Here is a 27,537-nt window from a genome sequence, read left to right as displayed (position 1 = left end):
ACACTACACACACTGAACACGTAGTATTACACCACCGCGAGGCGTCGGTGCGCGCGGCGCTCGTGCGCGCGTTCAGTGCGCTGCAGCGCCGGGCGCCCCCGCCGACCTCGCGCGCCGCCTGCGCGCGCACCACTACTACCTGCACCTCGCCGACCAGGTACACACTACACACTACACACTACACACACCTGAACACGTAGTATTACACCACCGCGAGAGGCGTCGGTGCGCGCGGCGCTCGTGCGCGTTCAGTGCGCTACAGCGCCGCGCGCCCGCCGACCTCGCGCGCGCCGCCTGCGCGCACCACTACCTGCACCTCGCCGACCAGGTACACACTACGCACTACACACACTACACACCTACACACACCTGAACACGTAGTATTACACCACCGCGAGGCGTCGGTGCGCGCGGCGCTCGTGCGCGTTCAGTGCGCTGCAGCGCCGCGCGCCCGCCGACCTCGCGCGCCGCCTCGCGCGCGCACCACTACTACCTGCACCTCGCCGACCAGGTACACACTACACACACTACACACTACACACTACACACACCTGAACACGTAGTATTACACCACCGCGAGGCGTCGGTGCGCGCGGCGCTCGTGCGCGTTCAGTGCGCTGCAGCGCCGCGCGCCGCCGATACCTCGCGCCGCCTGCGCGCGCACCACTACCTGCACCTCGCCGACCAGGTACACACTACACACTACACACACACACTACACACACCTGAACACGTAGTATTACACACACCACCGCGAGGCGTCGGTGCGCGCGCGCGCTCGTGCGCGTTCAGTGCGCTGCAGCGCCGCGCGCCGCCGACCTCGCGCGCCGCCTGCGCACCACTACTACCTGCACCTCGCCGACCAGGTACACACTACACTACACACTACACACACTGAACACGTAGTATTACACACCACCGCGAGGCGTCGGTGCGCGCGGCGCTCGTGCGCGCGTTCAGTGCGCTGCAGCGCCGCGCCCCGCCATTCGCGCGCCGCCTGCGCGCGCACCACTACCTGCACCTCGCCGACCAGGTACACACTACACACTACACACTACACACACACACCTGAACACGTAGTATTACACCACCGCGAGGCGTCGGTGCGCGCGGCGCTCGTGCGCGCGTTCAGTGCGCTGCAGCGCCGCGCGCGACCTCGCGCGCCCCTTTGCGCCCTACTACCTGCACCTCGCCGACCAGGTACACACTACACACTACACACTACACACACCTGAACACGTAGTATTACACCACCGCGAGGCGTCGGTGCGCGCGGCTCGTGCGCGCGCGTTCAGTGCGCTGCAGCGCCGCGCGCCCGCCGACCTCGCGCGCCGCCTGCGCGCGCACCACTACTACCTGCACCTCGCCGACCAGGTACACTACAAACTACAGACTACACACACCTGAACACGTAGTATTACACCACCGCGAGGCGTCGGTGCGCGCGGCGCTCGTGCGCGCGTTCAGTGCGCTGCAGCGCCGCGCTCCCCCAGACCTCGCGCGCCGCCTGCGCGCGCACCACTACTACCTGCACCTCGCCGACCAGGTACACACTACACACTACACACTACACACACTGAACACGTAGTAGTATTACACCGCGAGGGGTCGGTGCGCGCGGCGCTCGTGCGCGCGTTCAGTGCGCTGCAGCGCCGCGCGCCCGCCGACCTCGCGCGCCGCCTGCGCGCGCACCACTACTACCTGCACCTCGCCGACCAGGTACACACTACACACTACACACTACACACTACACACTACACACTACACACACCTGAACACGTAGTATTACACCACCGCGAGGCGTCGGTGCGCGCGGCGCTCGTGCGCGCGTTCAGTGCGCTGCAGCGCCGCGCGCCCGCCGACCTCGCGCATGCTCGCGCGCACCACTACTACCTGCACCTCGCCGACCAGGTACACACTACACACTACACACTACACACACCTGAACACGTAGTATTACACCACCGCGAGGCGTCGGTGCGCGCGGCGCTCGTGCGCGCGTTCAGTGCCAGCGCCGCGCGCCGCCGACCTCGCGCGCGCCGCCTGCGCGCGCACCACTACTACCTGCACCTCGCCGACCAGGTACACACTACACACTACACACTACACTACACACACCTGAACACGTAGTATTACCACCGCGAGGCGTCGGTGCGCGCGGCGCTCGTGCGCGCGTTCAGTGCGCTGCAGCGCCGCGCGCCTGCCGACCTCGCGCGCCGCCTGCGCGCCACCACTACTACCTGCACCTCGCCGACCAGGTACACTACACACTACACACTACACACACCTGAACACGTAGTATTACACCACCGCGGAGGCGTCGGTGCGCGCGGCGCTCGTGCGCGCGCGTTCAGTGCGCTGCAGCGCGCCGCGCGCCCGCCGACCTCGCGCGCCGCCTGCGCGCGCACCACTACTACCTGCACCTCGCCGACCAGGTACACACTACACACTACACACTACACACTACACACACCTGAACACGTAGTATTACACCACCGCGAGGCGTCGGTGCGCGCGGCGCTCGTGCGCGCGTTCAGTGCGCTGCAGCGCCGCGCGCCTCGTGCGCGCGTTCACCTCGCCGACCAGGTACACACTACACACTACACACTACACACTACACACACCTGAACACGTAGTATTACACCACCGCGAGGCGTCGGTGCGCGCGGCGCTCGTGCGCGCGTTCAGTGCGCTGCAGCGCCGCGCGCCCGCCGACCTCGCGCGCCGCCTGCGCGCGCACCACTACGACCTGCACCTCGCCGACCAGGTACACACTACACACTACACACTACACACTACACACACCTGAACACGTAGTATTACACCACCGCGAGGCGTCGGTGCGCGCGGCGCTCGTGCGCGCGTTCAGTGCGCTGCAGCGCCGCGCGCCCGCCGACCTCGCGCGCCGCCTGCGCGCGCACCACTACTACCTGCACCTCGCCGACCAGGTACACACTACACACTACACACTACACACTACACACACCTGAACACGTAGTATTACACCACCGCGAGGCGTCGGTGCGCGCGGCGCTCGTGCGCGCGTTCAGTGCGCTGCAGCGCCGCGCGCCCGCCGACCTCGCGCGCCGCCTGCGCGCGCACCACTACTACCTGCACCTCGCCGACCAGGTACACACTACACACTACACACTACACACTACACACCTGAACACGTAGTATTACACCACCGCGAGGCGTCGGTGCGCGCGGCGCTCGTGCGCGCGTTCAGTGCGCTGCAGCGCCGCGCGCCCGCCGACCTCGCGCGCCGCCTGCGCGCGCACCACTACTACCTGCACCTCGCCGACCAGGTACACACTACACACTACACACTACACACACCTGAACACGTAGTATTACACCACCGCGAGGCGTCGGTGCGCGCGGCGCTCGTGCGCGCGTTCAGTGCGCTGCAGCGCCGCGCGCCCGCCGACCTCGCGCGCCGCCTGCGCGCGCACCACTACTACCTGCACCTCGCCGACCAGGTACACACTACACACTACACACTACACACACACACCTGAACACGTAGTATTACACCACCGCGAGGCGTCGGTGCGCGCGGCGCTCGTGCGCGCGTTCAGTGCGCTGCAGCGCCGCGCGCCGACCGCGCGCCGCCTGCGCGCGCACCACTACTACCTGCACCTCGCCGACCAGGTACACACTACACACTACACACTACACACTACACACACCTGAACACGTAGTATTACACCACCGCGAGGCGTCGGTGCGCGCGGCGCTCGTGCGCGCGTTCAGTGCGCTGCAGCGCCGCGCGCCCGCCGACCTCGCGCGCCGCCTGCGCGCGCACCACTACTACCTGCACCTCGCCGACCAGGTACACACTACACACTACACACACCTGAACACGTAGTATTACAACCACCGCGAGGCGTCGGTGCGCGTTGTTTATTTATAGTAGAGGTTCCTACTGCCTTACATTATTATTATATTGTCATCAAAATATTATTAGATTTTAAACTATGTTGACACTATCTTTCGATCTATCAGGTTTCACTGTATGAAGGATCGTGGGAGCTGGCGGCCGCGTGCGCCGCGTTGGTCACCAAATGTGACGTGCCACTAGAAGACCAATTAGACGTGAGTAATTAACGTAGATTATAATCAAATCTCGATAATCCGCTCGTTACAATATTTACAAGGATTTAAATTTGAAGCTTCCCTTTAGATTAGAAGCGAAGTGACCATATGGTTATGACGTAAAATGAACATAAACTAATTACCGCCCGATATTGACTTGCAGGACGACATCTGGGTGGACGTGTCGGAGGAGTCGCTGCACCGCTGTCCGCCGCTGCTGGCGCTGCTGCCGTGCGCGCTGGCCGACGTGCCGCTCGCACACAACATCACGCTCATCATCAGGAGGATCATTGATAAGGTACAAAACAATATAGACTGCGTTATCATTTTCATCGTCCGATAGATGAATATTGATTCCATCTGTTAAGGATACCTTGAGCGAGTAGTATATGTACTTTATAAATAAAATATTTAACACCAAAATTATGTTTAATACACTATTTATGCTTATTCCAACAGGCGTCTCTGAAAGTGTTGAACGAGGTATCGGTAGTGGAGGTAGTAATTCGCGCCCTTCGCGCCATCGGTCTAATGTCGGACACTAGCTTCGAAGGTCGGGATCTGCTTCTAGAGGATCTGCACGAACTTCTCAACAAGGTCGCCATTAAGGCGCTGTCTGCTCAACATAGCATGCAGGTTTGTTTAAAAACAAAAATCATAGACGTAGAAATAATTAATATCGACATTTAAGTCCACCTCTATACATTGGTATATTAAGTGGTATAATAAAGAAAATAAATTATATTGTACTTTATTTGTAGATTATGATACAGTGTTGTGTCCACAGACAGTGTGCGAAATCCACCACATGTTGAGCTACGTGGAGTTGGAGGCCATTTCGGGTGAGGGTGGCGAGACACTAGCCAAGGTGGCGGCGCGTGCGCAGGTGGCGCTCTACCACGCGCAGCTCGACCATCTGGAGGAGCGTCTGCACGCCTCCTACTCCAACACCAGAACCACTAATTACTTTGCCACAGGTGCCAAAAACATTGTAGTTCTTATAAGTTGAAGTTGTATTATGATTTATGAAATATTTATGAAATGTTCCATTTAAGCTAATCAGTGAAATATTTATCACCTACTTAAATATCGATAAAATGAAATTCTTGATTATTCATCAAGTTCGCTTTGTATTGGCACCCAGTAATAAAAAAAAAACATTTTTGAGTCGATTAATAAGAACAGACGGCAAACAATATTAGGTGATATGGCGTTAAACACGAAGTTGAGTAATTGAGTATCTGTCAGTGGTGTCGGTGGCGGAGACGGGCGCGGGCCCGGCGGCGCGGCTGTGCGCCTGCGCCACGCGCGCCGTGTGGTCGCTGCTGGCGCGCTCGCCCGCGCTGCCGCTCGGCGACCACGCCGGCCTGGCGCTGCGCCTGCTGTCCACGCTGCTGCTCGGTAAGGTTGTGTGTTCACTGTGTGTGTGTGCTGTGATTACATTACGTGGCGAGCTGGCGTGTTGATGTGCGTGTGCGTGTGCGTGCAGCGGTGAGCGGGCCGAGCGCGGCGCGCCCCAAGTGGTGGGCGGGCGGCGGCGGCGACTGGTGCGCGCCGCTGCAGGAGCTGTTCTGGTGGATGGCGGGCCCCGCGGCCGGCGCGCGCCGCGTGCAGCCGGCGCTGCTGCGCGCGCTGTACGCCGCGCCGCCGCCCGCGCTGCTGCTGCTGGCGCCGGACCCGCCCGCGCAGAGGAAGGTAACTCGTGTCTACAAGTTCGTTTATTGAAAATGGTGGTTAATGAGATAATCTAAATCCAACAAAACGGAATAATGTATTTGTCAGCTGGCAGTTTACCTGCTGACGATCCTGAAACACATCCACGCGGAAGCGGAGAATGGCCCACCGTCAGTGGAGCTGGCCATCACAGACTGGGCGCGAGGCTGGGCGGTGGCGACCCAGGCCGGGCTGCCCGACCGCCTCGACAGCGAGACCCTGGCGCTGGAGGCGGAGAGCCTGCTGCGCGCTGACGAGGAGCGCTGGGCCAAGGCCACTGGTAGAACACGACCGGCCATCGCGAAGTTAGTATAGCGGTATTCTTTCTTCCTTGCTTACTTTTCACTTCTTACTTACTAACTTAATAAATCAATCAAATAAAGCGTTCCGGACATGTTCATGTGTCGGGTGAAAGAGTAAATAAATTATAATTCTAATTAAAGAAAAAAAATAAAGCTAGTGTTTGTCATTTATACGTAGAGTATGCAAACGTTTTTTTTAGAGTCTTCAAAATTCCTTTTTTATGTAATATCATTGTTGCACTTTAACTGAATTTTCTAACTGAAAAATATATGCTTATTAACATAATATGATTTGTATGTGACAGAGCGGTGTTCAGCAAAGAGGCCGTGGCCGCCAAGGTGTCGGAGACAGCGATGCAAATGACGCGGCAGGTGGTGGAGACGCAGAACGCCGAGCGCAAGAGCTTCATGGAGCTCCTGCGCAGCGCCAACGCCCGCGCCGCCGCTCGCGCCGCGCGCTGGCGCCGGCTACTCGACGACCTCACGCACGAACACGGTACGCACGCGCTACACATACATAACCTAAAAACGTGGCCATTTAAATATTCACAACTACATATTTTTTAAACGGGTAAATATTTACCACTTATATTTATCCAACCAATGAAGGCAAGAAAAGAAAACTAGATTTAGTTTCAATGAAGCGACACGATCGTATACAATGTCGAAGACATCGGATGTATTGTCCATGTGTTATAGCGGTGTGGCACGACCCGCGCAGCTACCCCACCTCGTGGCAGCTCGACCCCACGGAGGGCCCGGGCCGCGTACGAGTCAGACTCCGCCGCGCGCATCTCAACATACATCCGAGGTTCCTCAAGCCGCAGTACAGACATAAACTTGGTAAGTGCTTTTATTCAATTATCTTTCAATGTTTTATGTCACTCGTCAGTTCGATAGACGAAACAAAATTTTATATGAGTTCTTATGTTCAATAAGAGCAACTGATTTGTTTGGTATTCGGATTTATGTTCCATGTCTTATTTTGTATGAGATCGTGCGATGAAAACGAACCTGGCGTATTATTTATATACTAGCTTCCGCCCGCAGCTTCGCCCGCGTGGATTTCGGACTTCAAAAATGGAGCCGGTCGCGAACGTTCGTTTTACGAAGCTACTCGCTAGGTGATTCGCTAGCCTCTAGGTGCCAAGCAAGCCGCCTGCCTGTGCGTTCGCGACCTTATATATATACAAAAATAATCCTTATAGCATGATTCAGTATTCACGCATGATGGCTTATTATTAGCGTATCTCATGTATAACATTGGTGTTTCTATACCGATTTCTATGATTCTTTCTTATGGAATATTTAATAATGTTAACTTTTTTAATTAGGGATGACTGAGAGTGTTATAAACGTAAGAGTAGACAAATATAATGAGAAAGCTTCGAACTGCTAAGCTATCAGGAGTTACACGTGTTATTGTGAGTCAACCATAAAAGATAGACATATGCTGTCGTGGGATATTTTTTAAATAATTTTAAGGCGAACATTTCCGTCATACATGATTTCTGTGTAGCTTTAACCATTAAGGTTGCACACGCGACGGAAGCTTAAAAAATGGAGTAACTTCTCCCGTTTTCCAACATTTCCCTTCACTGCTCTGCTCCTATTAATTGTAGCGTGATGAAAAGTATATTATAACCAGCACAGGAGTATGACAAATAATTGTACCAAGTTTCGTTAAAATCCGTCGAGTAGTTTTTGTTTCTATAACGGTTATACAGACAGACAGACAGACAAAAATTTTACTAATTGCATTTTTGGCATCAGTATCGATCCCTAATCACCTCCTGATAGTTATTTTGGAAATATATTTCATGTACAGAATTGACCTCTCTACAGATTTATTATAAGTATAGATTTGCCGATCCTTTTAAGAATCCAGCCCTATTGTAACATCGATTGAATGTGTATCGTGAATGTGGTGCGTGTCAGACGCGGTGAGCGCGCCGTCGCCGGTGCGCAGCGTGGTGGAGACGCTGGGCGGCGCGAGCGCGCGGCTGCAGCCCGACGAGCCCGTGTGCTACATGGCGCGCGTGACGCGCGTGGCCGTGGCGCAGGACACGCGCGGCGACCTGCTGCTCACGGACCGCTGCCTGCACTTCGTGCCGGACGCGGACGAGTCGGCGGAGCCGCCCGCCCCCGCGCCGCGCCACCCGCCGCCGGCGCCGGACGAGCGGCCCGCGCCGGAGTCGTGGCCGCTGGACGCGCTGCTGCAGGTGGTGACGCGCCGCTGGTGCCTGCAGGAGCTGGCCGTCGAGCTGTTCCTCAACTCTGGACACACGCACATGCTAGCCTTCGCCGACGAACACGAGCGCGCCGCCTTCCTCAAGGCGCTCAATGCTTGCCATCTACCCTCAAGGTAACCTTACTATTATTGTTATAACTGTTTTTTGTTTCTTTTACACAACACCCCACACACAACATACTTTCTCTTTTTCTTCCCTCAAAAGTTGTATATAATATATGATTTAACCGCTTACTATTTGGTGATCACTTATAAGTTAATTCTTGTTGTTTTCCAAAAAAAAAATATAGTGCCATTAATATTTTATTTACACAGAATCGAAGCGGACACACTAACGGAAGCCATGAACCAATGGCGCAACGGCACCATCACTAACTGGGAATACCTGATGCGTCTGAACGGGCTCGCCGGACGATCCTACAACGACCTTATGCAGTACCCGGTGCTGCCGTTCGTAATAGCGGACTACACGTCCAAGATCCTGGACCTCAACGACCCCGCCTCCTACCGCGACCTCAGCAAGCCCATGGCGGTGCAGAACAAGAACAGAGAGCAGCATTACATCAATGTTTATAATGTATGTCTATAAAGACGAAAATTCATTTCTCCAATAGTACTATAATATCTATCGGGCAGATACTGTTTGTAAACTACGGCGGCAAACGTCCAAAGCTGAACGCATGTTTGCGCCCCGCAGGACCTGAAGGCGGCGCGGCGCGAGGGCTGCAGCCCGCTGCTGTCGCGCCAGCCGCACCACTACGCGTCGCTGTACTCCAACTCGGGCGGCGTGCTGCACTACCTGGTGCGCGTGCCGCCCTTCACCAAGCTCTTCCTCAACTACCAAGGTATGCACAAAGGTGTACTATGTTTTCATTTTTCCTTACATCCTGCTGAGAAGTTTCTGTTTATTGACAATTGGTCATTGTATTTTAAATTTTGGCCAGATAATAACTTCGATATGCCGGACCGCACGTTCCACTCTCTGGCCACCACGTGGCGGCTGATCACCAACGACTCGCCTACAGACGTCAAGGAGCTCATCCCCGAGCTGTTCTACTTGCCCGAACTATTTCATAATAACGAAGGTAAATATTATTGACTATGTCTGAGCCTAAACGTATCGAACATTTAAAATTCATGAGCACAGATAGTAGGGTCTAGCTTTTCTGTTTTTTATTATTATTAAATCGTCAGCAGTTTGATTGGAGATATCGATTGAATGTTTTTTCTATACTTTAATTTTGGCAAAGAAATGAGCACGTCCAGTGTACGCAGGGTTGAACCTGGGCGTGCGGCAGTGCGGCGCGGGCGTGGACTCCGTGGAGGTGCCGGCGTGGGCGGCCGACGCGCGCCTGTTCACGCTGCTGCACCGCCAGGCGCTCGAGTCGCCGCTCGTCACCGAGCACCTGCCGCACTGGATCGACCTCGTGTTCGGGTACAAGCAGACCGGACAGCCCGCGCTCGACGCCATCAACGTCTTTCCCGCATGTGTACGTTGCATTCATATGGAACACTTTCTGTACTTGATCATAGATACCTATACTTAGAGAAACACGTTGTGTGAGTGCAGACCTATTATGGGTTCGACCCGAGCGCGTTGGAGGATGAGCTGGAGCGCACGGCGGCCGCGGCCATGGTGCGCACCTACGGACAGGCGCCGCGACAACTGTTGCGGCATCCGCACCCGAGACCGCACACGGACCTGCTGCGCGCGCACCAGGTTACACTCTTATTTATCGATGATTCCACTGTAAAACGAAAAACTTTATGATTCTAGTGTTAACAACAAGTTTATATTTATTATGCAATCTGTAAATCTTTGTTCTACATGTGAGTGCGTATTAATAACATCAGAACGCGTTCACACTAATATACATGATTTGATGATGATAACATAATTTTAAAAATTGAGTAGTAGGTAGAATAATAATATTAAGTGGTGTGGTCCCTGAACGTGCCAGGGCGCGAACGGCGAGAGCGACTCGTCCCCGGAGGTGTGGGCGGGCGTGCGCGGCGCGCGCTGGGGCCGCTACTGCGGCTCGCCCGCGCTGCCGCCGCCCGCGCTCGCCGCGCGTCGCGCCGGCCCGCCCGGCTGCGCGCTGCAGCCGCTGCACGCGCCGCGCCACGCCGCGCTCGTGCCGCGCGCCGCCGCGCTGCTGCAGCTGCACGGTACGTCACTACTGCTCTCGTGCAGTCGCCTCTCGTGGCCTTCCAACACTAACCCGATGTCCACCGCGCAGGCGACGCGGGCGCGGGCGGCTCCCGCGGCGCGCTGGCGCTCGTCACGTGGGGCCACTCCGACGACATCGTGCGACTCAAGCGCCGCCGCGACGTACCGCCCGACATGCTGCTGCAGGTGCCGCCGCTCGATCAGGTACTGTTGCTCGCATGTTTTATACTTTAGTTAGTTATGCATGATAAATTAATAGTAACAAGTAAATTAATGTCAATTCTAGAAAACTAAATTAGGTGTGCGACCGAGGGAAGAGACAGGCTAGTCGTAACATAAAATATAATACAGATACCGCACCATTATACACGTTATTGTTGCCTCTCTCGTGCACAGTAATTATTCTCTGTAATTAACACAAAACAAAATATTTCGATCGCCACCCTGCCTTTGTTCGTATAAAATGATTGTTGTACAGATAACGACAGTGTCATCGTGGTGCGCGAGCGCGACGTGTCCGTTCCCGCTGTTCATGGGTCACGCGTCGGGTCGCGTGCTGGCGGTGCGCGTGGAGTGCGTGGGGGGCGGCGCGGGCGGGGCGGGCGCGCTGCGCGTGCGGACGCGCACGCTGCACGCGCACGGCGCCAGCGTCACGGACGTGTGCGTGTGCGCACGCGCCGGCCTGCTCGCCACCGCCAGCCGCGACGGCACCATCGTGCTCTGGGACCTCAACGAGTCAGTTATCACAAACTTTTGTTTCCAACTATTATAGACAAATCAAAAGATCCCCTCTATTACTACTATTGAGATTACAGCGCAACATAATTTCGATTTTTCTACAGTTTTCATCTTTTTTCCATAAACATGCATAGTGTCTTCACTAATTCCGTTTTAAATTCACAGTGATAAATCCGCTTTTTATTAACATATTCTAGTTCAACAATGTAAAGTGCCATTATCTGTTGCAGTCTGACGTACATCCGCACGCTACCGAACCGCGATATGTTGCCGGTGACACACGTGACTATCAGTGAAACGCTGTGCGACGTCGCATCTGTGCACGAGCTGTCGCCGCGTCGCAACACCATGGACGAACACGTGCACGAACACTCTCACGAACATGCGCAAGAGCATGATCACGAGCAGTCCGATCACGACACCAATGATTATGAGAAGGACGCGACTTACAAACATAAATCGCTAATACGCGTGCACACTTGCAACGCCACCTTCGTAGGTCAGTATTACTAAAGTGGAATCATTCGAAATTAACCTGTTTAAAATAAACCACTTCACCTCACTCGTGTCAAGAAGTGACTTAATTTAATATGTAAGCTAATTTAAAGTTTTATGTATTAGGTGTTAGTTACAACTTCATATAAGTCCAGTAACATGTGTGAGCTTTTACATTAATTTGTTTGTGGCTGGATTTAGTAGTTCTGGGCATAACATAATCTGTGACTCGTTGTAGGGAGCGTGAAGGTGGTGGAGCGCGTGACGTGCGTGTGCTACTCGCTGGCGCCGGAGGGCGTGAGCGTGAACGTGGTGGCGGCGGGGCTGGCGTCGGGCGGCGCGCGCCTCTACTCCTCGTGGGACCTGCGCCCGCTCGCCTACCTGCCGCCGCTCAATGCGCGCGCGCCGCTGCTCACGTCAGTACAGTATAAACCTTATTGGTTATAACCTATTTTGTCATTTTTGTCCTTAACACGTTGAACGGACAAAATAGTCCAAATGAAATATTGACAAACAAAACACATCAACTCGACATCCTTCGAGGATCGCCAGATTTACAACGGTGTACCTTATAGGATGATCGGCAATTAATCCAGTTTAGGGAATATGTGAGATAGCGTCGTACTAGGTATGTGTGATGTGCGTTGCAGATTGTCGTACAGCAGCGACAGCCAGGTGCTGTTCGCGTGCTACGCGGACGGCACGGCGGCGGCGTGGGAGAGCGGCGCGGCGCGCGCGCCCGTGCGCCTGCTGCCCGCGCTCGCGCTGCTGTGAGCCGCGCGGGCGCCACTGAGCCCAGGAGGTGCAACTACATATCTAAACATAAAACATGCCCGAATTATTCCGATACGGAAAAATCACCTGAAACGATTTTCAGGCCACACGCCGCCGAATCAAAATCGGACTGATGTTTAGGTACACTATGTCCGAATTTCCTACGATAAGGTTCCAAGAAAACTAGAAGAGACTACTTTATCAAATATATTACAACCGTATTAAAAAACAAATAAAGATGGAACTTTTATTATTTTTAATATGTATTTTCACTGTCACTCAACGCTTATGACATTGCGATTTCTTGTGCAAACTGTGATATAAGCAGCACCTTAATTTACCAAATAATATAAAAACAATGTAAAAGTAATAATAATATGTTTTAAAGTATTGTTCTTAAAATGAACATTTAAAAATCAGCTCCAATATAAACAAAAAATACTCAATTGAACAAAAATTCTACATTTTCAAATCATTCCGATTTGAAATATACAAAGTATAGATACTGATATATAAACGTACCCCCAATATAATGCACAATACCGCATCCAATAATATTCTGTTATAATCTATTGATCAACTTTATTGTGGTCTACCAATGTTAAAATCCTATAAATGATTGTGGTGTAGGTCACGCCAGCGGTCAACTTTATAAGTCAGTACCCATAAACGTTTGGTGTAGTTGTATATTTTATTATAAAGCAATATACATATAGATATAATGCAACCAAATGGTTTGAACATGGTCTTCCGCTCTATACGTAATAGAATATTTAGTAACGACCTTCGTGCCAATGAATAGAGAACGATAAGCAATATGTTGTGATGACGCGAGAGATGATGAATGAATTCTAATTAGTTTTTATACACGCCCGGGCTTTAAGTCACTGTACCCGAATTTTGCAACTAAACATGGCTAATACTGGTACTTTGAACCGCAATTAAATTGTCATTCTTGTTAGTTACGAATTTGGGTATTTTCGCTTAAAAATTTCTGGGTACAAGGACTGATGGGTAATTAGTAATTCAGTGGTAATTGCAAATGGCGCAAGAATCCCACATAATCATAGAGTTTTAAACTATATATTTTGAACATTTACCGCAATCTTATTCTTTCCCTAGGTGGTATTCACTCAGTCACTTCAATAATAACAACATAGTACATTCACGGTTAAGTTATTTCGTTATAAATGCATATATTGTTAAATGTTCAAAATCCATTAATATTATTTCGCGGCTGAAAGTTATCATTGCTACCGATCTCTGAAGTCCGATGGCTGCTTTGACGAGAAAAGTTACAATTCTTTAGAGGTTTTAACTACAACCAAAGTTATATATTTTAAACTATATTTTCTACTGTTTCTTGTCAAATATTGTTAATATGTAGCTTTGTTTTTAATATTATGTATTAAAGACTGTACAGTTCCATGGCAACTAATGCAATACATATCGTTCGATTTACGAAACAGAAATGAAACTTATTTTTGTAAGAAAACATTCCTAGGAAATTGTATTTTGCTCAAGTGCATTTCAATTTGCTTAAAGGTCTGAATCCTCGATATTCGCTGGCGCAGTAGGTTAGTCGGTATTTAGCTGCGTATATAACAGATCACGCCGTTGAAGCTCGCGATCCACAATGTCAGCAAATATAAATTTTAACTGACCTTAAAGGTTATTTTTCCTAATAAAAATTGAGAGGTAATTTGAGTAGGAAAACACATCAATCACTAAGATTGTATAAAATACAAATGTCTTGTTTTTATGCAGTCTATTGGTTAATATTTCTTAGCTCACAGCTCCGCTTTACTTTAATGGATAGGTAGCATAAGTGAAAAGAAATTATGATATCTATATAGAATTGTATTGTAGAAAATTTCCGTGATATGAATTATCAATAAAATTGTTTATACTTGTAAATATAATTAAATTATTTTTAAAATTGTATTTTACGACCCATGACAAAAATAGCCTTTAGGAGAAATGGCTAGCGAAAAGTGTATTTTTAATACGAATAACCTACTTAGTATAGCATCGCATAATAAAACAATTTTTGAATCAATATTGCAATACATGCCGTGTACCGCGACCGGTCTGAAGTTAACAACTTCAAGCATTCGGACTATTATGATACGATCGGCGCCAACCTTGACAACTTCAGACCAGTCAAGTTGTTACATGTATTGTGATTTTATACGCAGTGCACTAGTTATGTGAAACTGAAAGACTATTATTTTATGATACGTTGTTATGTCTTATGAATAATATCTTATAATTTCTAGACTTTGCCAACACACTTGTATTAGTATAACTGGTTTTGCTTGCCACCTCATCGAGAGGTTTTTTCTGTACCAGGGTTTAGCTATAAGTATTTTAATAACTAATGTAGAATCACTTCACTTGTTTATGGCAGCTATTGACTTACTACAAAATTTTTCCTGCAATAAGTCACATATAAGTTATAAATTTGAGTTCAACTTTTTTTATATAATTCATGTTAATAATTATATAGACAATGATTACTTACTGAATTCATACCTTTTGTTATTAACTATACTATTATTGTTACTTATGAATAACAAATTAAAATTATTTTTAACATCTTTATTTAATTTCATACAACCAGAAGTGATGGAAAAATCTAGAAATTATTTACTGGTTTGTGTATTTTGTACTGCATAAACTGTTTATTTACTTTAAATTGTTATATGCTACTTTGTTTTATTTTCTAAATAAATATTTTAAATACAACGTGTTTTCTTTGCCAATATCAATTAAGTATGGGTTGAAAAATATATTTTTAAACACAAATATTTCAATTAAAGAAACGGTCTACAATGATAATATTGTTTTTCCTTAAATTCATACAATCCACCTTAACAATCTACATGAAAAGTTAATAATGTAGCTATTGGTTCGGTTGCCTTTTTATCACTTGTAAATATGTAGTTATAAGATAGATGACAAAGAGAATTGATTGAGCATTTTAATTCAGTTATTAGATCAATAAAGAGAGAAAATTGTGAGATAAAACTATAATGCGGTTCATAAATAAAAAACGTAAAAGATATTGGCTGTAGAAATGCTTTGTCTGTTTTATAAATAGGTAGTATAAAATGACATTATGATGGTTATTCAAAGAATTCTGAATTCTTCCATGGGACCTTCCTCTTTGTGCTTATAAATGAGTAGATACTTATAATAATAATTCATGCGGGTGGACAATCAATAATTTAAATTAATGTAAAGAGTTTAATGTATTACGCACTATACATTGATTCATGTTTATTATTGCCTAAAATAGAAGGTGTATGATTTATACCAGTTTTTTTTTATTATATATTTGCCAAACCATTGGCTAATATAGAGTAAGTATTTGTATAATATTATTCGTTTCAGAAATGACAATGATACTATGTTGTCCGACGTATTTATTAGTCAAAGTAAAATATTAGCAAACTATATAAATTATTGATGAAAAGAAATCGGTTATAAATCCATGGATGTATATTCATGGATTCCTTAGCTCGTTTTTATTCTCATATTTACAACTGTCAACCACTACAAAATGGCGACGACCTGCCAAAAGTTGATCAAGGAGCGTGTTTGTTTTTCTACGCATTTACGGCAAAAGTGTAACCTTATAAACAACGTAGCAAGTGACAAGTGTCCTGTTTACAAACCTTACGGTTAATAGTTGTGGGCCAAGCTGCCGAGTAACGTAATCATGGGTTCAAAGAAGCATAAGAAGGAGTCGAAAAAGAAAAAACACAGGAGTAGGTCGCGGTCACCCCTCGACAGCGAGGAGCGCGATCGAAAAAGACATAGAAAGCACAAGGATCGTAAAAAAGATCGCTCATCTGACGGTTAGTTAAATTTTATGGTATTAATTGTGAAAGGCCATCCACTGATGATGATTTTCTTATAATATTTTGGTCTATTTTTGTGCAAGGATATTGATCGGTTTTGTGCGAAGCATATACAAATCATGTTTTGTGACGTATTTACAATGGAAACAATGGAAATCATCAATGGTGTTGGCTGTATACCCATTTGACATGATAATGGCATATTTTGCTCATTATTTCAGACTCGGTGGCATTCGCGATGGGCCACCGCGTCACGTCCGTGCTGCTGTGAGGTAGGTATTGGTCTAAAACCTGCCTTGTCCGAGTTGTTATACGGAAAAACTGCTATTGTGGAGGAGAAGCAACATATCCAAGACATATTTTGAAAGTATGACACAAATAACAATGGACTTGTTACATTGTTACTGCACTGCAATAATCAGCTGCAAAGCATCCAGTATGTTGGTTGAGAAATATAGTAATGTAACAATTTTCAAATAGGGATTAATTGTATGGGTGCAGGTAGGCGAAGCCAGGGAAGGGCCATTGTCTTCCCCAAGCAGGCTGCAGGTTTAATGAACAGATTCACTAGTTCTTGTCAGAACTATGCTCGCTGATTGACAGAGCCATACAGATGTGACTATGCAGTTATATTGTCATCACTTTTCATATGATTAAACATTATGTCGCCTATAGGGATGGTAAGCATCCAGATAGTGACATGCTGAACTGTGCCCTTTACCTTAGTCCTTCTTTACGCCCTGCACTGCCATATTAACCATGGGTTAGTGGTAGTCCTCCTTTATGTATCAGGAATGATACTGGGTTTCGCCAGATAAGTGTGATTAGTTGACATCTTCAACCCTACAACAAAGCCGGGAATATACTATCAGACTGTCTTGGGTGCTGCAACATTAATGTTTAGGCCGCCTCTCTCTTCTGTAAAGATTTCTGACTGTAGAACATGGTGACAACACAATCTATGATCATGTTACTGAAATCTTCACTGGCGACGAGCACGAGAGCTTTGCACTCTTCATTCCAGGCTAATCAGTTCAGTTCAGCTAATGTGACACAGGTACACTGCAAACATGGCCTCTAAGCACTTGTGTCAGGTGGAATGTTGTGGGTTCCATACAGCCATTGCTTTAGGCTGGTGTTAGTTTTGCTTTACTGCTGCCCCCTGCCTGAAAACATAGCTAAGCCCATGAATCATTCTATGGTTAATTACATTCAGTGGGTGCATAATAAAATTGTTACCACATTCATAAATTTTTGACATATGCAATATTTTGGGGCAATGTAATTTTTACTTAATTGATTAGTATACATAATTATATCCATTTTATAACATAATATGTTATTTTCCAGCAAAAACTGGGGAAAGTTGACATATTTCATGATAATACTTACATTTTTTAGTATAACAAGTATATAAAGTATAATATATATCTGATCAACAAATTCCCTTCAAGTCTGGTTTTGAGTATTCCATCACCAATTAATATTAACTCAATAAGTTCAATAAAATAGTAATTTATGTTATATCCTGGCCTATGTAAAGGCTTTTACAATCTTCTCCCAGTATTCTGATGATTTGATATTCATGCATGTATTCTAATTGTAACATTTTGTTTCTTCTTTGACACATATTCATACTTTTGCCTTATACATATATGACATTAAGTCACTAACTGCTGGTTTCAATAAATAATTCTGAATAGTTCTAAATAATTTGGATGTTCAGAATAATTAAAACTTCTTTACTATTTAATAAACACTGGCTATAGAAATAATATAAAAGTGCAAACTCATTATGATAATTATTATTTCTATTTAGTAATCATTATTTACATTACATTGTTAAGAAATAGATAATTTGGGCAATACATGTAAATGAAGAAAATCACGAAATAATTAAACTTTAATAAATGAACTGTGATTAAGTACTAACCAATAGCTAAACATTTATATTTTATTAATCTATTTAATAAAAAGCTTAATATTTGTTTCTTTTATCATATACGGTATTTCAAAGTGAATTTAAGCTATAGGGAGCAAAAATTATAATTTTTATATATTTGACTAGGTCTCACCATTCATTATTTGAAAATATTTGTTGTTCTACCATAGCTAGCATATTTATTTATTATTAAGACCAAGAAAATCCTTATATTAACATTAAATAGTTGGGCTAAAACTTCACTTGGAATTTACAGACATAGAACAGTATCAGCCTCCCATTACATTTTAATTTTTTTCTAAGATTTATTGATGTTTTGACTATTCTTTGAAGTTTGTAAAATGGTGCTTTATCTTTATCTTTAGTGCTGTATTACTGCTAATGAGTTTGATTGACATAGTAACAATTGAAAATAGGTCAAATTCTAGTATCAAATTTCCCACCAGTCGCAATAGGGTTCCCTTATTTGTAAATTTTAAATCACTAAAAGAAATCACCACAGCAGTTCTGAAGATGTCTAATCAACATATTCCCGTCAACCTTTATGTACTAAGTAAACAACGCAATGTATATAGTATTAAAGTACAGCATGCACTGTTGTTGCAGTGGAGGAGGTGCCGGTGGACTCGCACCTGCGGGATGCCGTCGGCGCCGCGTCGCGCAGTACCAGCGCCAGCGAGGAGCGCGACCGCGACCGTCGCAGCCGCGACCGACACCGCAGTAACTACGACTCCGATGGCTATAGGTAACATTGACACACTAACCAATAAACGCTTCTGTATGAAATCAAACATCGAATAGACTTATTAAATACTTCTTTGTTAGGTAGAAAGATACTTAAAACTATAGTATTATATTAATGCTAAAACACGAGTCGTGTTCATGTAATATATACAACCAATAAAATAATTAATTATAATTATCCATCTTATAATAGTTAAAAAATGTAAAATGTTTTTAATTTATTGTTACACAAAGATTTTTTACACTATACTTATTAAGGAACAACTGCTCGCGGCTCCGCACGCGTGATACGTATTTACCCCTACAAAAGTCGACAAAACTCTGTGCGACGCCAGCACTATTTATTTAAAAAATCAAATTAATAAATTATTTCCCATGGGAAAAAAATATTGGAATAGAATGAATGTGTCCAATGTCCAAGATATGTTCTATCCTTATGCCAAAATCGGCCAAATCCATTTAGTTGTTTCTGCGTTTACTTCTAACATCCAAACATTTTCTCAAACTTTCGCACGTATGATAGTAGTAATGTGAAATAAGCATAAAAAAAATATTTTGCAGCATAATAATTATTAGATATCCATTAAATTTATGCGCCATTATTATAGTCTAATGTTACCTGACTATAATTAAATACTGCATTAGTCTTCAGTTTTAAACTACTCACTGGAATCTGGAATGAATATCAGCTTGCAAAAGCGATATTATCAATATTTATAAAACTAGCAGGGACCATTCGAACGAGCCCGAAGCCGAACCGGAGCGCGAGCGTGAGCAGTCGCCGGCTATGGCGTCGGGCGCGGCCCAGGAGAGCCTCTCCATCGAGGAGACCAACGCCCTTCGCGCCAAGCTAGGACTCAAACCACTTGAAGTGAAAGAAAAGCCTGCTGGTGAGTGCTTGAGCCAACTGTCTTCTTAATTCAGAAATAAGGCACTCGCGCCCTGCCAACGCGAATATACCAATGATATATACATATTATATACTTTATTGCTAATCTGTAAATTTTCTAGTATTGGACAAAGACTTCTCAACATCTCATAATGAGTTTGATTTGGATCAAAATTTACCTTTAAACATCAATCGTAATTATTTTTGCAGGCTAAATAGCTATGTTAACACATAACAATTAGTGTATTATACTAAGTAACAATTTGACTCTGGCAGATGACGGCAAAATTAAAGATGACCTCGGCGAATTCTACCACAAGCCCGCCGCGAACATCGCCAAACAAAAGAAGACAGAAAAATTGAAGGAAAAATTAGAAGAGCGCAAGGAAAAGAGGAAAATTGAACAGAGGTGAGTTGAATAATTCTTCCTTTGTGTTATTTCAATATAATACCCCCTCCTTGCAACACTTACATATTATCTCTCAATAAAGACAGGCATTGGTAATGACACAATTTTTAAAAAAATTGCGCAATGACCTCATTGAACCAATTTGAAGTTTCTTTACAATTTTTTAACTTTTATAACAGGATCCAAACAACATTGTTGGCTGATGAATCAGATGAAGACGACGCCTCGGCGTGGGTCAAAAGATCCCGCGAAATTGAGAAGCAGAAACGAGAAGCCGCCAAAAGGGTATTGTACTTTATCACTTACTATTACAACTTCATTCTATATTACAAAAAGATTATATAATCGTTATGCCTTAGTGGTGTAGTTATACTTCGGTATTACAAGCGGCGCTGAATGTCTCGGAGTCGGTTAAATTTCTGGGCTGTCCAAAGAGATATTGGATTTTTATGCTGTCTTTATTAGGTTTGTCTCGTATTACAAAGAAGTTGGGACCTAACATAACCGGCGATAATTGGGTCTTATACATCTTTCTACCCCTGAAACGGGTAAAGGATATGCCACTATGTCTAAATTATATTTAATAGATTATGTGTTGCCCAGGCGGCGATGCTGGACGAGATGGACTCTGTGTTCGGGGTGTCGGCGCTGGTGGCGGAAGAGGAGCGCGACTCCCGCGCACACTCCTACTCCGCCAACGACCTGCACGGCCTGCGCGTCGCACACGACATCGACGCTGTTAGTACACACAATATCGCTATTATCTTTATTTATTCTAGTATCAATAGTAATGCGTATATAGTAATTTAATAGTGCTTATAATCAGAATTAAATAATTAACTGATCCAAAAAATTATGTAAATAAGCTTCTCTCAATAACCACTCAACCATGAGCAGCGGCGCAGGCATTAGCGAGAAAAATGATTGTACGGGAATGTCGGACACCTTTGATACATTTCCATACAATTGTTATTCCGCCACCCGCACCGCCGCTCGTGACCGAGCGTTAGGAAAGCAATACATTGGAAAGAAGATTCTTAATATAAAATCTAGCTTTTTTGTACTAATTGGCTATAAATCTTGCAGCTGGTGGACGAGCGCGAGACGATCTTGACTCTCGCCGATAAAGACGTGCTGGCGGAAGACGCGGAGGACGTTCTCGTTAACGTCAACATCGTCGACAACGAGAAATACAACAAGGTATGCACGGCTCAGTGGCGTTTATACTAAACTAGCTTTTGCCCGCGGCTCCGCCCGCGTTATAAAGTTTTTCAGGCTAAAGTTTTCCGTTATAAAAGTAGTAGTTTCCCGGGAGCCTATGTTCTTCCCAGGGTCTCAAACTGTCTCCATACCAAATTTCATCTTAATACGTTGCGTAGTTTTTGAGTTTAATACGTTCAGGCAGACAGATGCAGCGGGGGACTTTGTTTTATAATATATTTTTTAGAACTTTTTAAGTGAAACATTCCCGTCATACATCATTGTTGCATAACTTTAACCGTTTACGCAGCGCAGGCAACGGAAGCTCTCAAAACTCATAATTTTCCCCGGTTTTGCAACATGTTTCATTACTGCTCCGCTCCTATTGGTCATAGCGTGATGATATATAACTTTGAGCACTCCACAAACAAAGTACCTACTATTCAACACAAAAAATATTTTTTCAGTTTGAATCGGTAGTTCCTGAGATTAGACATTACTGCTCCGCTCCTATTGAATATAGCGTGATGATATATAGCCTATAGCACTCCACGAACAAAGGGCTATCCAACGTAAAAAAGAATTTTTCAGTTTGGACCGGTAGTTCCTGAGATTAGCCATTACTGCCTCGCTCCTATTGGGTATAGCGTGATGATATATAGCCTATAGCACTCCACGAACAAAGGGCTATCCAACGCAAAAAGAATTTTTCAGTTTGGACCGGTAGTTCCTGAGATTAACCATTACTGCCCCGCTCCTATTGGGTATAGCGTGATGATATATAGCCTATAGCACTCCACGAACAAAGGGCTATCCAACGCAAAAAGAATTTTTCAGTTTGGACCGGTAGTTTCTGAGATTAGCGCGTTCAAACAAACAAACAAACTCTTCAGCTTTATATAATAGTATAGATAAGCAACAATGCAACGGTCAATGATACAATATGCTTGATCATTACAGGATCTTAATGGTAGTCTTCATTTAAGCCCTATTCTTCATGTATCTGCATCATATCCTACATTTACTGTATGAAGTGTAAATAAGTTATTGTATCCACATTTCCCACAGAACATTCTGGAGCGCAAGAAGGCGCGCGCCGGGTACCAGGCGTACGACGACGAGGCGGAGCTGCAGGCCGCGCTCGGGTTCCAGAGACCCGTCCTCGCCAAGTACGACGACGAGATACACAAGGGCCGTGCCGACAAGGACCGCGGCTTCACCATCGGAGACGAACACGCCATCGAAGCCAAGAAGATGAGGGATAAGATGGTGAGAGCGATGCAGAAACGATATTGCTACAAAGTGATTTATGTGTTGTAAATTAACCCCCACTTTGCCACACCCTGTTCAGAAAAGAGACCTCACTCTTTTCAGTATACGTAATTATTTTTAATTAAGTGAAATTAATGTAGTACACGTTTTTTTATTGTAATAAAAATATAACGTGTCGTAAATATACAAACACTTAATCACGCTGTATACTTTACAACGGCAGAGTTTCCGGTTTTTAATTAGATTTGTTTTAATCCATAGCCTAAAATGTTAGTAAATGAGTTGTACCTGCCCCCCAGCGCCAAGAGCTGATCGCGGGTGGTGCGGACAAGCGGCTGGAGTCGCTGCAGCTGCCCGAGCTGCGCATCGCCTCCGACTACATGGACGAGCACGAGATCAACGCTAAGTTCAAGAAACCCAAGAGAAAGGTGTGTTCAATGAAGTTTTTCATATCACTCGGATAAATATTTCATACATTTTTTATTTACAATATACAAGTAAAATGCAATAGGCCTTTTTAAATTTAAATGTATATGTTCAATTTTACACATAAATATAACTATTTCAAAGGCAACCTAATAAATAAAGATATTGAAAGAATGCTATAAAAATACATCACTGTTCAGGGCAAGATGCGTAAGAAGGCTAAAGAAGAGCCGATCGACGTAGACGACTACGACGCGGGCAACGCGCCGCTCGACACCGACGACACCGGTAACTATATATACTACAGATCACAGCAATATTTGAAATATTACATTATGGTGTCCCGTTATGTATCAGTTTAAATGCTATTATTACGGGGTATCCCTTTCTGGTTATTTATTTTGCGAATGTTATCTAGGACAAACAATTGTAATAAATAACAAAATCACTAAAATATATTTAGATAAAAAAACGTTGTATGCCTAACATTAGATTACGTGAGTACGAATCTCCCTAACTTGCATGTATGTGGATGTGTCGTTATTGGACAGACGTGAAGCCGTCGCAGCTGTCGCTGGCGGTGGACGAGGAGGAGACGGAGCCCGACACGGAGCTGCAGGCCGCGCTGGCGCGGGCACGCCGTCTGCGCCAGGCCGGGGCCGCCGGGCCCGACCGGAAGATACCTAAGGTGAGCTCTTGTCACATTGCCTCAGCAGTGTTCTTCACATAAATATAGGCAAACAGGATTTTTGCGATATAAATCTGTAATCCAAATTTATTTACTACAAATATTTCGCTACTCTACATAAATTAGGCAGTATAAATATTTATGAGGTATGAGTTATACTTAAACCTTGGTTTGTCACGATACCAACAGATCTGTCTTCTTGTACCTCCAGGTGGAAGAGATCCTGGAGCGTGTCAAGGAGGAGCCGACGGCAGCCGAGGTGGAGCTGTGCGGCGGCGAGGGTGACGCAATGGTGTTTGACGCGACGGCCGAGTTCTGCCGCACGCTCGGCGACATACCCACCTACGGGCTCGCCGGCAACAGGGACAAGCTCGGAGACGCTATGGTATGTGCGTTACAGCTATTGTGAATCCTTACTATGAAGAAAGCTTCATTAAAATCTATTGTGGCGTACGTGTCCGTGTACTGTGCAGCTGCGCGAAGTCCATGCGACACCGGGACCATGTCTTGTCGGAATGTCTAGCACGTCGTTTTTACAAACTATAATGCCTTAAAAAATAAAAAAATATATAGGATAAGATGAATAAACGTTTCGTAACGAAATAATTTAATTGAACCTGTAAAATGTTACATTATTTGGATTCCGTCAATATTATCTCTACCACCAGTTCGGAAAGCAGTTCTCGCCAGAGAAAATCGCCCAAGAAACTTTAGTGTTACTCTTCTCAAAATCTGTATAGTGCATGATACAGAGAAAAAAACAAAAACCTCGCAAAATAGGTAATAAATAAATGTTAAATTCCCATAAAAGTGTACAACCCTCTTAAGAATTATGATATAACTAGCTTTTGCCCGCGGCTCCGCCCGCGTTATAAAGTTTTTCAGGCTAAAGTTTTCCGTTATAAAAGTAGTAGTTTCCCGGGAGCCTATGTTCTTCCCAGGGTCTCAAACTGTTTCCACCAAATTTCATCTTAATACGTTGGGTAGTTTTTGAGTTTAACACGTTCAGGCAGACAGATGCAGCGGGGGACTTTGTTTTATAATATATTTTTTAGAACTTTTTAAGAGGAACAATCCCGTCATACATCATTGTTGCATAACTTTAACCGTTTACGCAGCGCACGCAACGGAAGCTCTCAAAACTAATAATTTTTCCCCGTTTTTGCAACATATTTCATTACTGCTCCGCTCCTATTGGGTATAGCGTGATGATATATAGCCTATAGCAATCCACGAATAAAGGGCTATCCAACGCAAAAAGATTTTTTCAGTTTGGACCGGTAGTTCCTGAGATTAGCCATTACTGCTCCGCTCCTATTGGGTATAGCGTGATGATATATAGCCTATAGCGCTCCACAAATAAAGGGCTATCCAACACAAAAAGAATTTTTCAGTTTGGACCGGTAGTTCCTGAGATTAGCCATTACTGCTCCGCTCCTATTGGGTATAGCGTGATGATATATAGCCTATAGCACTCCACGAATAAAGGGCTATCCAACGCAAAAAGAATTTTTCAGTTTGGACCGGTAGTTCCTGAGATTAGCGCGTTCAAACAAACAAACAAACAAACAAACTCTTCAGCTTTATATAATAGTATAGATTGAATCTTAAGTCCTCCAATATATACATACATCCTAATACTCGATATAGTAAGCGAAATGGCCAGGACAGTTCACACAAGCAGAACCTGTTCACGAGTATGACCTATGTGTCAGCCATGGGCCTCATGCATTAATAAAAAAACATGCAAAGTTCGGGTGTGAGTGTAAGTCTACTTCAAACTGAATTTGTGTTGTTACCGCTATCACTTTTATTGACATTTATTTTTAATGTTGTTTAGGAGTTGGAGCAGGAGCCAGAAATGGAGACGGAAACAGAATCCAACGCGGGTGCGTGGAGCCGCGTCGACGTCGACAACGAGAAACCGCCCGACCTCACCTCTGGTATGGGATTAGAAGTGCAGATATATTTCAATAACATAACCGTATCACATTAAACAACAACAAGATTCTTAAAAAATCTGAATTTTAAACTGTACTAGAAGGTATAATTGTGAGACATAATCATAAGCTATATTTTCATAAGGTTTAGAAGGAATTAAATATGATAGTATGTTGTCAGTTATGATGTAAAGAATCTGTTCGTACCCTAATGGTATTGGTGTTTGTGTCAGAGGGCGCGCGCGCGCTGTGCTCGGAGCCGGCGCTGGGCGCGGGCGTGGCGGGCGCGCTGCGCCTGGCGCGCTCCAAGGGCTACCTCGCGCGCGCCGCGCCGCACCACGCGCCCGCCGCGCGCGCGCACCTGCTCGCCGCGCACTACTCCATCGAGGACAAGACCTACGCGTACGTGCCGACACCCTCACCACTCAAACAATTCTTTTTAAAAACATCCACAAACCACTCGAAACTATAAATGACTATTCCTCCACAGGGAAGACGACAAATACGGGCGTCGTGAGCGCGGACATTCGGGCCCGCTGCAAGATTTCCGCGAAAAGAGCAATTTCAGGCCGAGCGTGAAGCTCGACTACGTAGACGACGAGGGCCGCGCGCTCTGCCCTAAGGAGGCGTTCCGCTACCTCTCGCACAAGTTCCACGGGAAGGGTCCCGGCAAGAACAAGCAGGAGAAGCGCATCAAGAAGGCCATACAGGAAGGGCTGATGAAGAAAATGAGCTCCACAGACACGCCGCTCGGCACGCTACAGATGCTGCAAGAGAAGCAGCGGGAGACACACTCCCCGTACATCGTGCTCAGCGGCACCAAGCGGGAAACTAACACGTAGGAACCCACCACCCAAACAAACAAAATACAGCAGTACGAAATTGTTCCATCCAAACTCCAGCACTTTACACAGCCACGTGTTTTCATACACCCAATTAGATTGCTTTGTTTAAACAATAAACGCGTGTGATGTGTATCGTAGGTGACTATAGTCTGGAGCCTAGACTCTGGTGGTACTGCTGACTAAAACTGTTCTAGTGTTGTACTTCAAAAGTAATCAAACCATATACTTATGTGGACGGAACATTATAGTACTAGCCACAAAAAGAACGTATACCTCAGTCTCTTTCATATCGTATTACGTCAATAATATTGAGGTTACATATACTTTAAAAATAATCCGCAAAATTCAAACACTGATAGAAATGCTTAACAATTGTTATAATTAATTTATTACCTGTGACGCCATATTATACCTTAGGCTATTCTATGGACCGCCACAATCGCAGCGCTACATATTTGCTGAAATAGGTTCAACATTTTAGGTAGTCAGAGGTAACAAACTAATAAACATGGACGTTCAGTGGTATGGAAAACTCATTCTGCTGTAGTCGGACTACACCTATATCAACCAGCTCTCAATATGAGATACAACTAAAGATCTAAAACTTTACACGTACCGTTTTGATTGAATATTTTCATAATGTATCAGGTAACAATAAACTAATTTAGGCGAATGGTTTGTTTTATTTGTTTTCTGATGAAGTGAGCAATATTACTGGACATAGTCCTATCACCTCTCTTAATGTATGCAATACAAATCTCGACAAAACAAGTAA

The 27,537-nt window shown here is 45.6% G+C and overlaps 2 protein-coding genes across 5 annotated transcripts in view; both read left to right on the top strand.

Annotated features, from left to right (window-relative positions):
• LOC115440471 overlaps nucleotides 1–15,286 on the top strand; it is a 60,050-nt gene extending 44,764 nt beyond the window's left edge. The window contains exons 33-62 of the mRNA XM_037442375.1: nucleotides 42–328; nucleotides 581–688; nucleotides 738–866; nucleotides 926–1,033; nucleotides 1,081–1,374; nucleotides 1,433–1,546; nucleotides 1,606–1,719; nucleotides 1,801–2,082; nucleotides 2,181–2,258; nucleotides 4,009–4,098; nucleotides 4,262–4,396; nucleotides 4,558–4,734; nucleotides 4,886–5,075; nucleotides 5,347–5,499; nucleotides 5,588–5,793; nucleotides 5,881–6,116; nucleotides 6,419–6,609; nucleotides 6,813–6,956; nucleotides 8,052–8,478; nucleotides 8,680–8,941; nucleotides 9,062–9,209; nucleotides 9,309–9,449; nucleotides 9,640–9,854; nucleotides 9,935–10,084; nucleotides 10,326–10,533; nucleotides 10,605–10,738; nucleotides 11,013–11,269; nucleotides 11,503–11,771; nucleotides 12,006–12,183; nucleotides 12,418–15,286. Of these exons, the coding sequence (XP_037298272.1) occupies nucleotides 42–328; nucleotides 581–688; nucleotides 738–866; nucleotides 926–1,033; nucleotides 1,081–1,374; nucleotides 1,433–1,546; nucleotides 1,606–1,719; nucleotides 1,801–2,082; nucleotides 2,181–2,258; nucleotides 4,009–4,098; nucleotides 4,262–4,396; nucleotides 4,558–4,734; nucleotides 4,886–5,075; nucleotides 5,347–5,499; nucleotides 5,588–5,793; nucleotides 5,881–6,116; nucleotides 6,419–6,609; nucleotides 6,813–6,956; nucleotides 8,052–8,478; nucleotides 8,680–8,941; nucleotides 9,062–9,209; nucleotides 9,309–9,449; nucleotides 9,640–9,854; nucleotides 9,935–10,084; nucleotides 10,326–10,533; nucleotides 10,605–10,738; nucleotides 11,013–11,269; nucleotides 11,503–11,771; nucleotides 12,006–12,183; nucleotides 12,418–12,541 (5,549 nt within the window). The 3' untranslated portion in view covers nucleotides 12,542–15,286. The remainder of the gene's footprint in view (nucleotides 1–41; nucleotides 329–580; nucleotides 689–737; nucleotides 867–925; nucleotides 1,034–1,080; nucleotides 1,375–1,432; nucleotides 1,547–1,605; nucleotides 1,720–1,800; nucleotides 2,083–2,180; nucleotides 2,259–4,008; nucleotides 4,099–4,261; nucleotides 4,397–4,557; nucleotides 4,735–4,885; nucleotides 5,076–5,346; nucleotides 5,500–5,587; nucleotides 5,794–5,880; nucleotides 6,117–6,418; nucleotides 6,610–6,812; nucleotides 6,957–8,051; nucleotides 8,479–8,679; nucleotides 8,942–9,061; nucleotides 9,210–9,308; nucleotides 9,450–9,639; nucleotides 9,855–9,934; nucleotides 10,085–10,325; nucleotides 10,534–10,604; nucleotides 10,739–11,012; nucleotides 11,270–11,502; nucleotides 11,772–12,005; nucleotides 12,184–12,417) is intronic.
• An 816-nt stretch (nucleotides 15,287–16,102) lies between these two features.
• LOC115450739 (U4/U6.U5 tri-snRNP-associated protein 1) lies at nucleotides 16,103–27,435 on the top strand. Of its 4 annotated transcripts, none has more exons than XM_037442379.1 (16): nucleotides 16,104–16,404; nucleotides 16,629–16,679; nucleotides 18,956–19,094; nucleotides 19,823–19,983; nucleotides 20,259–20,391; nucleotides 20,571–20,676; nucleotides 20,995–21,129; nucleotides 21,478–21,591; nucleotides 22,660–22,860; nucleotides 23,163–23,291; nucleotides 23,490–23,577; nucleotides 23,841–23,977; nucleotides 24,189–24,362; nucleotides 25,818–25,920; nucleotides 26,151–26,319; nucleotides 26,408–27,435. In XM_037442379.1, the coding sequence occupies exons 4-16, from the start codon at nucleotides 19,881–19,883 to the stop codon at nucleotides 26,757–26,759; spliced, it is 1,944 nt and encodes a 647-aa protein (XP_037298276.1). In that variant the 5' UTR covers nucleotides 16,104–16,404; nucleotides 16,629–16,679; nucleotides 18,956–19,094; nucleotides 19,823–19,880; the 3' UTR covers nucleotides 26,760–27,435. The 4 variants fall into 4 exon arrangements, with proteins under 4 accessions (XP_030034694.1, XP_030034693.1, XP_037298276.1 ...); XM_030178835.2 differs by having other exon boundaries at nucleotides 16,105–16,404; nucleotides 19,820–19,983; XM_030178834.1 differs by lacking the exon at nucleotides 16,629–16,679 and having other exon boundaries at nucleotides 16,103–16,404.
• The last annotated feature ends 102 nt before the right edge of the window (nucleotides 27,436–27,537 follow it).

The sequence above is a fragment of the Manduca sexta genome, chromosome 24, assembly GCF_014839805.1.
Source record: "Manduca sexta isolate Smith_Timp_Sample1 chromosome 24, JHU_Msex_v1.0, whole genome shotgun sequence".
NCBI lineage: Eukaryota > Metazoa > Arthropoda > Insecta > Lepidoptera > Sphingidae > Manduca > Manduca sexta.
Note: the sequence above shows the minus strand (reverse complement) of the source record. Positions and strands in the feature narration are given on the sequence as shown.

Coding starts and splice junctions, on each gene's coding strand:
- LOC115450739 (XM_030178833.1), top strand. CDS start 16,266: ATGGGTTCAAAGAAGCATAAGAAGGAGTCGAAAAAGAAAAAACACAGG. Junction 20,392..20,570: donor AAGAGGAAAATTGAACAGAG/GTGAGTTGAATA, acceptor CTTTTATAACAG/GATCCAAACAACATTGTTGG. Junction 21,592..22,659: donor ACAACGAGAAATACAACAAG/GTATGCACGGCT, acceptor CATTTCCCACAG/AACATTCTGGAGCGCAAGAA.